The sequence below is a fragment of the Salarias fasciatus genome, chromosome 2 (assembly GCF_902148845.1).
Source record: "Salarias fasciatus chromosome 2, fSalaFa1.1, whole genome shotgun sequence".
NCBI lineage: Eukaryota > Metazoa > Chordata > Actinopteri > Blenniiformes > Blenniidae > Salarias > Salarias fasciatus.
In genome coordinates, this window is record NC_043746.1 from 28,893,161 (window position 1) to 28,906,839 (window position 13,679).

At 43.1% G+C, this 13,679-nt stretch overlaps 1 protein-coding gene and 1 long non-coding RNA gene across 6 annotated transcripts in view; both read right to left on the reverse strand.

Annotated features, from left to right (window-relative positions):
• The window catches only part of LOC115399588 (teneurin-3), a 154,437-nt gene that overhangs the window by 70,740 nt on the left and 70,018 nt on the right, over positions 1-13,679 (reverse strand). For all 5 annotated transcript variants that reach the window (XM_030107072.1, XM_030107062.1, XM_030107056.1 and 2 more), the window contains exon 4: positions 6,786-7,024. In XM_030107072.1, the coding sequence (XP_029962932.1) occupies positions 6,786-7,024 (239 nt within the window). The remainder of the gene's footprint in view (positions 1-6,785; positions 7,025-13,679) is intronic.
• LOC115399628 (uncharacterized) lies at positions 8,701-10,808 on the reverse strand. The gene is made up of 3 exons (XR_003932697.1): positions 10,591-10,808; positions 10,135-10,312; positions 8,701-8,797 (listed from the first exon to the last, which is right to left on the reverse strand). It is a non-coding gene; the product is annotated as an uncharacterized LOC115399628 (long non-coding RNA).

Here is a 13,679-nt window from a genome sequence, read left to right on the forward strand (position 1 = left end):
CTTCCCTCCTTCACAGATAAGATAAATAAAACGAGGAAATTTGGCAGAGATCGTGTTTGGGGAGTAATTTATGCAGGTACCATCGCTGTGATGGCTGTCGTCGCTGAGAACAGCGGAGCCGTTTAGCGGGGAGAAAGGTGGCCCATCTGGAGTCACAGGGTGCCAGCAAGAACTGGGAGAGTAGCAGGCTGGAAATTATTGAGATAAACACTGTTTTATGCTGGAACCTGCCTCTGCATCTCCTCAGAAAGCTCCCAGAGGGATTAAACTGCACGGCTGGAAGGAGGCGAGCCACAGAAGTTCCTGTTTTCTGGGTTTGTGTTTCCATCAACCTTGAATGGATCAGCAGCATCCCTCCCAAAACATGGACCGGCACGGCCTCTTCCCTCCTGCCTCTCTGGGTCCTGCGGCATCAGAAGCCGGCTTTGTGTCTCCCCGCGGTCGTCTCACGAGGCTCGTAGCGTTCGATTAGGATGAGAAACAGCCGTTTCCTCAAAGAGGGGATGGAGATAGGCTCTGGAGTGGAGGCTGCAGCACCATCCGTCCTCCTGCTGCGTCCCGCAACGTCAGGATTCTCACTTTATTCGACAAAACAGAAAATAACTCATAGTAGGACGGCCTCTTTTCCCAATTTTCTCACAAGGAATGAGCCTCATCCTAAGAAATCATTTAAGGAGCACACTTCCAAAGCCCCAGACTGCAGCGAACAGCCCATACAGCCTCTATATTTAGTCCGGCGGCGGAAGGCGAAGCCAGGCACATTCAGTAAGAACACATTCAGCGCTTGTTTATGCAGCTCAATTTAAAGTGCATTTCCAAAAATCCACATGGTGTTCCTGCATCCAATCAGAGCATCAGAGCTGGACCGGGTCCTGATTGGCCTCCACATATCTGAACAATCGCTGAAATCTTTCCAATCAGGCCAGTTTGCAGAGCTGGAAGAGGAAAGCCTCACCTCAGCAGGTCCGCCTCATCTGAATTGCAGGAGCTGCTGTTGCTGGTTTGGACGCCTCCAATTTTTGGGATCATTCTACTCAAGTCAAGTTAAGTCAGTCAAAAAATCTAACCTGAACTCAACTGATTCTGAAGCATGACAGCTTATATTATCTGTAATCTTTCAAAAGTGATCCTTTGTAGCCGACCCGTTTGCATTTCTTCTGAATTAATTATAGTGAATTCATTAAGATCAAGGATTCCTGTACAGTGATCTCAATAAAAGAGGGGAATATTTCTACCAGGGAAGCACTGATACCGTCACCATGGTGACCATCCTGATGGACCATCGTCCAACACCTGCAAGTACGAAGGAGGAGACTAGCAAACGTACACGGCTGGAGAGTCTGTAAATTTAATGACAAGCGCAAAGAAAGACAGACTGCAAAATATCAAGGGGAGGAGAAAAACGGCTGGTTCATCGCCAGAAACGTAACCAGCAGCAGAGTCAGAAGCACAACTGGTCAGTGTGTCGCTCTGAGCCATGCTACGTGCTACATGCTAAAGACACACCCGCGATGCTACATGCTAAGCATGATTAACGTGTCACTGAAACACTCGGGAGCAGCCACCTGGGTCTGCAGTCGTCCTGCAGACGGTCCGGCGGGCGGAGGTGACGCAGCGTTGACGCCGAGGGTGTGTGGAGGCGGCGGCCTTCGCATGCTGTTAGCATAATGAAGTGTGAATTAAGCTTTATGGAATTTAATAAGTCCTCATCCGTACTCAGTATCAGAAAGTAGCTAAAGGTCAGTGTTTAAAAAAATAATTCCTTAAATTGCACTTCACGGCTTTAGAAAGCAAAAGATTTACCTTAAAAAACGATGGAAGTCGACGAGCGAAACCTTAACCCCAACCCATCGTTCAGTCACAGCGCTGTTATCGTGCAGTTCATGCACATCCAGCACAAAAACACATTCAAAAGACATGAAGACGTTTTTATAATTTACAGATTTCTTAATATTTAAATGTATTTTTTTTAAAAATGTAGCCATTTCTCCACAATAACTGTCAAGACTTGATTTATTCAAAATCTTTCAATCATGCTGATTGATGAAACTTCAAAAACGGAGATATAGAGAATTAGGTCCTGATAATAACACGAAACAGATGAGGTGAGGCGGTGCGGTGATGGATGCGGATGCGTCTGTCTTGGAGTTAATGGGAGTGTGTGAGTCGACGGTGGAGGAGAGGCTCTGCGGCGCCAGCACACCTCGCCGCTCGGCGAGCCGCCGCACCTGGCAGGTGAACTGGCGGCGGATGAAAGAGGGAGGAAGTAGTGGAAACACTCCGAGACACCTGAGGCAAGTGGCAGAGGGCTGCATCTGTTTAACTCAGCCTCTCACACACACACACACACACACAGCGAGCAAGAGACAGCACCAGCCACACACTCTGGCACCCGGCCAATAATACAATTCCCAAACATCTGACAGGTCTACAATTAAACAACTTGGTGATTGTTGGGATGAAAATGTTGTAAATGAATCCAATCTGCTAGAACTGTTAGTGACAACAGCTGAACAAATGACTGTCTCGGCACATTTTCCCTCCGTAAACTGAGCGGATCTGTTCCGAGCAGAAGCTCATGAGAGGCAAACAAAAATAGAAACTGATTCCTGCACAAAGGGGAGCCCCGGTAAATATGCAGATATCCGTCTATATGTACATACAGCACCGCTAATTTTTACGAGGTGGAATCATCAAGCACAACAAGTAACAAAACAGTTAAGTCAATAAAGGGATGATGAATATTGATAGTGATATAGCACATTTATGACCTCTCCTCCAACAGAGCACTTCCCTCTCCATTCGGCAATAAAACACTGGTTATAGGATCTTCCCAGCGTCGCCATATTTCTCCTTATACAACTGTGTCACATTTCCCCTGCCTGCGCGCTGGATGAATACTTATATATTCGCTGAGGGAGAGAGGCAGAGCGTAAAGATTAAGGGCCGGGATGACAAGAGAGGGCACGAGGAGAGATGAATCTGTATCGGCTTTATTGCTGTGGTCAAGATTCTAAAGGTTAGCAGGAAGTCAGCGGCGGCGCGCGCCGTAAAAACAACAAGAAATAACAAGAACAACAACAAAACATTCAGGAGCATTCTCCCTGGAAATAATGCCCAAAGGACGGAGGAGGAGAGGATGAGCATTACTTTGTCTTCCTGACGGAGATTAAAGCTTTTCCGCTGTGACACAATAGGTGTGTTTCTGCTTCTTTTACAACAAAGGCTTCGAGGGCCGAGGTGCTCTTTAAAGATCCCCGGAAATAAAAAAAAAAGAGAGAAAAAAATACATTCCTCCAGCTTTTATCTTCTGAATGTACACTAACTGGCTATTTATCTTTTGAACTGTGCCAAATAATTGTCCCAAAAAAGAAAAAAAGGGGAAAAAAAAATCACGCTATTGAAGTATTTTCCCACATCAACCTGTGAATATTTCTTCATTTCCAGTAAAATGCGGACGTGTGTGAGGATTCAGTGGGGGGGCGTGTCTTCGTTCTGCCTCCAGTTCAGACGCTCATGCAGCTCTGCAGCACAGCCGGCGTCACGCTCTTTCTCTATACCGCCGTACTGACGTTACAGCGCCGGAGAGAAGGCTCTCGCCACGCTGTCATCCAGACAGGTCAATCCTAAATATTCAAAACGTGTTTGAAGCGGATTCGTCTGAGGATGAAACCATCATTCCGTTCATTGATTGGCAGATCATCACTGTCCAGCAGCGATCGATATGCTGAAGGATTCGATCAATCACGCTAAACAGAAGAAATTTATTTATTTATTTGCACGCAGAGGGTTCGCCGAGTGATGCTTTATGTAAGCAGAGGAGGTAAATGAGGTGATCCTGGACAAGATTCACCATCCGTGCTGCATCATGAGTGAACAGAAAACCGTTCATGAGGTGAAATGTTAAAAAAAAGACAGCGCCCACCTCAGACCACGATGGACCACTGCAGCTCTGATTTACCGAGATCCTGACACACAGCCGCTAAGCCCGTGTGCCTGACGCAGGCGATTTACTAAGAATAACAGCGAGACTGACGTCCCGTGCAAACAGGAGTGACTCAATAAGAGCTTTACATGCATCCGACCCTGTTTAGAATCGGTGGGCTGTGTTCACTGAACGCAGCGCCGAGTCCCGAACGCTCGGCCTCAGAGGCTTTAAGTCAAGTCCTGCACTGAACCCAGATCCGTTCATGTATTCAGGTACACACTGTGTGGAACACTCGTCAGAGCTTCCATATTCTCTAAGACAAATATAAAGAGCCGAAGACAAAAACCTGGTCACAAATTTAAACTCGGTAGCCACAAATTATCACGTAGGAGCTACACATTATGTTTTTTTTTTTTTCACACATTACAGAATTTTGTGGGCACAAATGACTATTTAGTGGCCACAAATTATTATTTTATGGCCACATTATAGAATTTCATGGCCTCAACTGACTATTTAGCGGTAAGAAATTACTATTTAGGGTCTCAAATTACAATTTTTTTTTTGCCACAAAATAATATTTCATGGTCACAGAAATGCTATTTAGTAGTCACAAATTACAATTTAGTAGCCACAAATTACAATTTTGTGGCCACAAATTGTTATTCAGTAGCCAAGAATTACTAATTCTGGCCTTGAATTACTATTTAGTAGCCACAAATTACTATTTTGTGGCCACAAATGACTATTTCTGGCCTTAAATTATTATTTATTAGCAAAAAATGACTATTCAGTAGCTACAAGTTACTATCTTTTAATTGCAAATTACTATTTATTAGCTTCAAATCATTACTTTATGGCATCAACTTACTATATGGTGGCATCAAAATAATACTTTACAGCCACAAAATGCTGACTGGCGGCCACAATTTAAAGCTTAATTTAAGATGTCATGTCTTTGTACAAATAAACTAACATTGGTTGTAAATTCTTTTGCACGTGTGTCAGACGCAATCCTGTTAGTAAATCAGCATTCATGTGCAACATCACACCTAAACTGGTTTTTATCCAGTCAAACCATCAGCAGATCACTTCTGACGTGCGTCTGCGTGAAAACTTGAGGTGAGAAAAACATGGGATGAAAAAAACACGAGACACTGCAAAAATGTTGATCACACATTCGCTACGAGGCTGTCAATCAAATCTGGGACACGCCCCCTTTTTTGCTTCAAAGTGTTTTTTTTTTTTTAGCAGAAATACATAAATGTTGCTGTGACGTCTGTCACATGTTGTGGAACTGCTTCTTGAGATTCCAGCTTGAAAACTTTGACTTTAACCTCCCCTCCATGCTTCTGTTTGACCACAAACCCCCGAGGACCCGAGCGGCCTGTCGTTTTATGAACTGGGATCAGAAGGGTGGAGATGATGCACGGCCCGCTGTCAAAGGGAACCAGACAGGGATGTCTTGTCGGAGACTGTGCCACAGCCTGCATATCTGACTGAGAGCTTAGTCGGATAGACTCGACTGAATCGTATCAGCACATCTGCAATTGCTGCAAAAAATGGGAAAAACCGGTGAAATAGAAAGACTCCCGGCAGAGATCAAGCTTCATCCAGATTAAGAGGCATGTCATCTCCATTCAATCCAGACAGCATGCCTATCATTTGTTCCATGTGACCGGACGACATGTCGGAGGACTGTCTAATGTCACTGCAGATAACAGCGCCATGTTTTCTCGACCTTAAACTGAAAAAAAAAAAAAAAAAAAAAAAAAATCTGGTTTTTATGTATTTGGATGACTGCTTTTCGCTGCAACTACTAATCAGGCAATAACAAAAGTGTTCAGGGGCGATATATTTAGCAGAGCTTTGACAAGAGTTAATTCAGTTTCACTGGATGGTTGAGCAAGAAACACAACGTGTTATTTGCGAAATTATGGCCACTGAAGACGGAAAAAGTCACAATATTGATTTAATGTGTTTATTTATTCCTGTAAATCAGGGAGAAAGGCACACATGGTGCTCAATGTGTGGGGCGGGGCTCTCCTGGGGGACGTGAGGGAGCTGAAAGAGGACAGAGGGGGAGGGAGTATCTTTTCCCATCGCATCATTTTTGGGAAGAAATCAAGAAAAAAAGATTGTTTAATAAAACACAGGCAAGCAGAACTGAAGTTAAAGTGATTGGCGCGGTGGGGCAGTGGTTAGTGCTGGCTGGAGTCCAGCAGATTTCACAGTTCTGCCGAAGGCGCATCGCGGCCGAAACTCCTGCTCACGTTTCGGAAACCCCCTGTTCGAGCCCCCCGCCGGCGGAGAGCGCGCGGTAATGTGAAGAGTTCACAGATTAGATTTTCGCCCGCTGAACCGCCTCGCCGCGCGATTCCACAGCTGAACCCTGTAAGCGGAAGGTGTGATGAAGATAAAGAGAACTTTTTCAATTTTGCTGCCTCGGGATGTTTGAAAGGCGGCCGCAGGTGAGAGGCCAGCCGGAGTGTGGCCTCGAACAGATGAGAATGATGTGTCTCCAAGCGTACAGAGGACGGGCCGGGGAGGGATGTGTGGAGAAAGTAAGACAAGAGATAAAGGAGGAGGGCACCGGTGTGTGTCCGTGATTGAAACTGAAAGGAGGACATGAAGAGAGCACCTTTAAAGATTTGGGGATATAGGTCAGACCTCAAATCAAACCTCAGCTCCTTGAAAAGCAGGTGAAGTTTTAAGCTTTCATTTCGGGGGTCAGGATGAAAAGATTAAAAAGACACAGTTTACTCGTCTGACATTTTCCTTTCAAAGCACATTTAACGGAGTATTTTTTAAAGCTGTTTGCTATTTGAGGCCAGACGGTGTGGGGAAAGCGCCGTACCGATGCAGTAGCAGAGGATGACGGACAGCAGCACGGCGATGCCCACGGCGATCAGGGCCGTGCACTTCCAGGAGCAGTGCTTGGGCGACTTCTTGAACTTGAAGGCCCCCCTGGACAGGCTGTTCCTGGGCAGCGGGCGCGCCGGCGTGGAGTACACCGTCCCCGTGGCCATGGTGTAACCGGGAGCCGCCGCGCCGAAGAAAGGCGTCGTTCCTGTGCCCGTTTTAAAAAGAAAGTGCCTGGAAGAAGAGAGAAGGGAGAGAGGAGAGGGGAGCTATAGTTAAACCCAAAACACCGGATTCTTCGTCTTCTTTATCAGCCGGGCGACAAACTTCCCTTTGTTTGTCCACATTTTCGATTTAATCCCAGTAACAAGACGCGAGGTCCGCTTTTAATTTGAGCTACATGAAAAAATAATCACCAAATTACAACTCTCATGTGTATCACGCAGCAGGAAGAGCCGGGTTATAATCTAACATCCAGAGCAATCATGACATTGGAAAAGGTGAACAAAAAGTACCTCATAAAAACAATAATCTCCCACTTGCCCTTTAACAACTGGGCCTTTGCTAATAGCCCATTATACCTGGGGTAATTAAGAGGGTTTAATCAAATGCACTACGGAGTGATCGTCCTATTAACTTTTAAACCCCACGTGAAAAGCTCTTAAGTAAATGAATTAAGCCTTCCCAGATAGCAAGCAGTTATTGAAACTATATTGAATCAATGTTATTTTTTCAACTATAAGTCATTGAATCAACGTTGGAATCTGATGTTGATTCAACATCATGTTGCACCATTTTTTAACATTGAAACAACATTGAATTCTGACCACAGACCAATGGTATTTCTATGGAATTTCAACCATGGGGAACATTGAAACAACGTTGCCAGGACAGCAAGCAGTTATTGAAACTATATTGAATCAATGTTATTTTTTCAACTATAAGTCATTGAATCAACGTTGGAATCTGATGTTGATTCAACATCATGTTGCACCATTTTTTAACATTGAAACAACATTGAATTCTGACCACAGACCAATGGTATTTCTATGGAATTTCAACCATGGGGAACATTGAAACAACGTTGCCAGGACAGCAAGCAGTTATTGAAACTATATTGAATCAATGTTATTTTTTCAACTATAAGTCATTGAATCAACGTTGGAATCTGATGTTGATTCAACATCATGTTGCACCATTTTTTAACATTGAAACAACATTGAATTCTGACCACAGACCAATGGTATTTCGATGGAATTTCAACCATCAGGAACATTGAAACAACGTTGCCAGGACAGCAAGCAGTTATTGAAACTATGTTGAATCAATGTTATTTTTTCAATTATAAGTCATTGAATCAACGTTGGAATCTGATGTTGATTCAACATCATGTTGCACCATTTTTTAACATTGAAACAACATTGAATTCTGACCACAGACCAATGGTATTTCGATGGAATTTCAACCATCAGGAACATTGAAACAACATTGACATGTCTACTCAACTATAAATCAATGTGGTTTCAATTAATTTTAAATGGTAAAAGTGCTGCCTTATCTACAGCCAGGATGTGGAAAGGTAATGAAAACATTTTACTGTATAATCAAATGATTACAGCAGATGACTTTAAAATACAAAATAACTTTTATTGCAATTTATGCTAATTGAACTTTTTAACAAAACAAACGAAAAAGGAACAACTTCAGGAGTGTGTGTGTGTGTGTGTGTGTGTGTGTGTGTGTGCGTGTGCGTGTGAGTGTGCGTGCATGCATTGTCGTGTGTGATGTCCCACCTTCCCTTGAACAACTTCTTCAGGAATTCCAGAATTATTTCTACAGCAACCAATGCCAAGAACAAAACAGAAGAACAGTCTTAAGAAGTCGGTTGCATAGGCAACTTAGAGCGTCCAGTCCCCCCTGCCCTATCCGGTGCGTAGCGCAGCCACTTCTGCACCACCTGTGCAAACTCAAATTGTGTGGCTGTTCCTCCCTCCAGAACAAGAGCATCTAAACAGAAAAGAGAAAGAAAATGCAAAGTTAGCCGCTGAAAAAGCAAATGCGTATGCTATGGCCATTTTGCCATTTTATTTTGATTGTTTATGTCTGTGTGTCCACCGGACACTGATTGAGCGACCACCTACACATGATGTGCCAGGTGGTTTGACAGGTTAGAGCACAAACGGTTTCTGACTGCAACACCAGCTCGAAAGTTGTTGAAGTTTTGTGTTTTGTTAGTGGATTTAAGGGACATTTTCTGTGGACATGCGATAAGCAAATAAGGAAATGGGTAACCATACAGCTACATCCATCCATCCATTCTCTATACACAGCTTTATAACCTCATTAGGGTAGCGGGGGGGTGCTGGAGCCTATCCCAGCTGACTCGGGTGAAGGCAGGGGACGCCCTGGACAGGTGGCCAGTCTGTCGCAGAGCTACATATACAGACACACAATCACTCTCACATTCACGCCTATGGGCAATTTAGAATAATCAATTAACCTCAGCATATTTTTGGACTGTGGGAGGAAGCCGGAATACCCGGAGAAAACCCAGGCATGCACAGGGAGAACATTCAAACTCCATGCAGAAAGATCCCAGGCCCACCTCGGGATTGAACCGGGACCTTCTTGCTGCAAGGCCAACCACTACGCCACTGTGCAGCCCCATACAGCTACAGAGTTCCAGTAATACAGTAATGCAAGTCACTGCGGTCACGTCAGCCGTCTCTCGTTTTGGGATGGTCAAGCCAGCCGCTCCAACATCTTAAGTGCGACACTTCGGTGAGTAGTGCGTCAAATGTGCTTTCATGAATTTTTTTTAAATCATCTCACTCTTTCTATTTTAATTTTCTGATTGTGCAGAGGCAGGAATCTCATGTCTTATTTAAACATGATTTGCCTATGTAATTGAAGGCGTGGTTAGGGAGGGGTTGGGTACTCCAACATGTGTGCTCAATTCCGCGTTGATTGGGAAATACATGTGCTTGAATTCATGCGTGTGCACAGATTCATACATCTGGATTTTTTTTGTGCGAACAACATTTTCTGGATTTGATCGTACGCCATGTTTTAGTAGGACATCCATGTCTTTGTACATGAGGCCCCTGGGCAGTGAAGATGTTGGAGCGGCTGGCTTGACCATGCGAAAACGAGAGACGGCTGATGTGACCACAGTTGTAAGTCGGCGTGGCGCGTTTGTCACATAAGCCCATCAGTAGCATATCATTGGGCTTAGCTACTACAGTGTAATTTTAGTTTCTTGAGATTTATTTAATTAATATTCCTATTTTCAAATATGCTCGAGTTAACTAGGCTAAAGCGATTGAATAATCTACAGTACTCACCAAACATGCACTTGGAGAGAGCCAGCTCTCTGAAAGGGCGCTTCTGTTTGGATGGATCCTTGTTTTTTTTCCCAGCCCAGTTGATTTCAGAAGCTAGCTCATTTGTGAGGGTCCATGCCAGCATCCTCCGGATTTTGAGCTCCACAGTGGTCCCTCCAATTTTGGCAAGCAGTACAGTCTATCAGAACAAAAGGTATGTATTACACAAACAAGAAGTATAAAAAAAAAACACAAGTGTCATTTTTGTGAAAGTGATTGTGTTGGCATTGTAATTCCTTTTTTTTCTTTAATGTGGAATCAATACGTTTGAGAGTAAATACAAATTCAAATAGGCCTAATTATTAATATAAAAATACTGTCATTATTGAACATATGTACATGTATTGTATTACTTTCATTGTTTTAATTGTGGATCACTTGAGTTTTCCATTACTTAAAATGTGGATATAAACCTACCATTGCTCCCTGGTTGTCCTCTGTTTGCAGAGCGGCCTCTGCTTGGTCTAGTGCCTCTAAATTGCACAATGGCAAGCCGAAGGGCACCCCCAGCTGAGGTCCCACTGGCGCTACAGCCTGGCCACACCTGCAGGACTGGTGGAATTCTCGGAACTCCTGCCGCAGGTCCCTGACTTCTTTGGTCAGCTCACTTACAGCAGTAAGGAGTCTCCGCATCGCCACATCTGTTGAAAAACATGCACTATAAGTGTCCACCCCACTGAATTTAGAAATTTCAGTAATATGTAGAAATATTCTAATTTTTTTTTTTTTTCCATCACCCTGTATTACAATTTAGTGGTTTGGAATCCCATTCATTTTAACTTTCTTATAAACAATCTAACAACAATTTAACTATTTGTATGTGTAATATAAGGTGAGAGAGAGAAATGCCAGTCATGTTTAGATGTAGGAAAATATGTAAAAGATCTGTTTCAGTATTCTCAGTTCTGCAGATCTGCTTTTTCTGCCAACATAACTACACCATACCCAGCTCACATAACAAATTTTGTTCCACAGTGTAAATGTAGTTGAGAAGAAACGCCCTCCAAGGACAGTATTTCACATTAACAATTCTGCTATCTCAGTTCAGTGGTGACATGAGTTGTGGTCCCACATGTTTGATCCCAAGTATGTCCTTAATTTTGCCTATAAACTAAAATATTTAGTTTATGTGCAATTTGTCAATTGAACTATTGAAAGTTGGCGGCTTATTGTTAGTGAAAAGCACAGAGGAAAGATGAAATAACATTGTTGCACTTGCCTTTTAAGGCCTGCTGTGCATTGTCCCTTGAATCCGCAACTAATATGAGGATAGAAAGCAGACCATTTGACAGGGTTTTTAGCACGTTTGAATTTTAAAATTTCCAAAATTGCAATATTTAAATGTTTCTTTTTAAAATATACCTGCAGGAGATGACTCCTGTGGGAGTTGCATTCCAGTTGGTGAGGCCAGCAAACTTTGGCTTTGGAACTCTTCCATGAAGGTGCCAGAGACAGAACTCTTCTGAAAGAGGTCCTCAGAGAGACAACCAAATTGGAGGGTCTCATATGTTTTGGGGGAAGATGAGGCTAGATTTGATTGGATGGTTGGAGGTGAGGAGATGATACGAGATGATAATCAGATTCTTAATGCTCTGCCAAATCTTGCATTATACACACGTGCACACACACTCACACACGCACGCACATTTACCTGGATACAGAATTCTGGGGGCTTGTGGGAGTCTTTCCTGGGTTTCACCACTGTCAGATTCTGAATAATATCTGGGATTCGGCCTATAAGTCCACAAAGGAGAAATCATTTTGATTATGTACACATACACACATATGGATGTGTACACACACACACACACACACACACACACACACACACACACACACACACACACACATATAAAGACACACGTATAAAGAGAGAGGAATTTCCTGAACAAACAAAAAACCTGACCCTTTAAATGATTTTTTTTTGGGACTACAAGTACTAGTCAAACTCCCCCTCGACCTATTCTACCAGGGTTTGGGCAACCATCAGGTATGCGGATAGATAGTGGTTGTTAGTAAACCAATTGTTTTCCAAATGGGCTATATTTTGCCTCAAACACACTTCTAATCTGGCTACACCCACAACTGTTTGTTTGGCATTTTCTTTGCTTTTTTAGTGAAAATTGATCTGCATGTTCCACATTTAGCATGTTTTGTGGAGTCATTCAGTTTAGAAAATCAAGTGGCTGTTTGTTTACAGAAGGGGTAATGAAGCTTAACCTGAACTGCACATTTACATTTATGCCACAGAGGTAACATGAAATATGTGAAAGGTTGAGCATTTGCAAACCCCTCGACAAAAGTGAGGAAATTATACATTTAATTGTTAGGCATGGAAACCGAAGGCTTTGGCCCAAACATCAACAAAAATGATTCAATTAACACCTTTCTGTGGACAGAAGTGTCTGCTAGTACATCAATAAACTGTATTAACTTTAACAGATCGTATCACCTTCTTGCTCTTTTCAGCTGAGGAGTACACTCGTCTTCGGACTGAATGTCTGTTGTGTCATAGTCTCCGCTGAGATACCTGGACAGCCATTTGTTTGCCTCAGCATGGTCACCTACATTACAGTACAACATCCAGGTACAGTTAATGTCAAGAACAAAAAATTACATTCATATACTGTGTAGGCCCTGTAGTATTTTAATATTATTGACGACAATGTTTATAATGTAATATAATGTAATCAATATTTTTCATATCATTCAAACATGGACCTGTGTGCAGACGTCTGAGTCAAACCCACCATGGCTGCTGAGGACCTTCACAGGCTTATGAATCTGCCATCCAGGCCTTGGCTGCTCCCTGTTTCGGATGACTGAATGGAGCTTATTGGTGTCCTTGGGGTTGAGTGGGGGCCAGAACACCTCATCCCCATCAATCCAAATGTTTGGAATAATTTCTACAGCACCACTACTAAATTTAACTATGTACCATTGTTTGTTTGTCCTCTCACTCATCTTGAGGCAGACTATTGAACACACAAGCAAAAAAAAAGGGAACCGATTTCATTAATTATCAGACAGATCAAATGAAGTTTTTGGAAACTTCATGTCTTTATTAATTGGTATGGACAATTGGGACAGCAATAAATTGTGTTTTGTCAGGGTAAAGTATGTACTTTTTGACAATATGCTGAAGCTTTGCCACACTGACTGCCATGTTCAGCCCCCAAACTGTAAACACCCCAATCCTCTCAGAGGGAAACGGATACTGGGCGAAGGACTCTTTGTTGGTGAACTTTCGAAAGATGACAAAGGTCTCTTGAGCCTCTGGGATCCTGACAATGTTTTCAATAAGTACAATGTCGTCAAGAATCAGAAAACAGTTATCCCCAGACTTGGATGACAAAGTGAACTTCTCTGTTTGGAGCTTGCGGTATTGCTCTCCATGTCTAGTGCAAGATGTCAGTGGGCCGTCATGGTGAGGATGCATGAATTTGTGTCCTGTCTTGACAGAGATTGTGGTCTGCACAGGTTTTTCTGAAAGCCTTTTAATCACT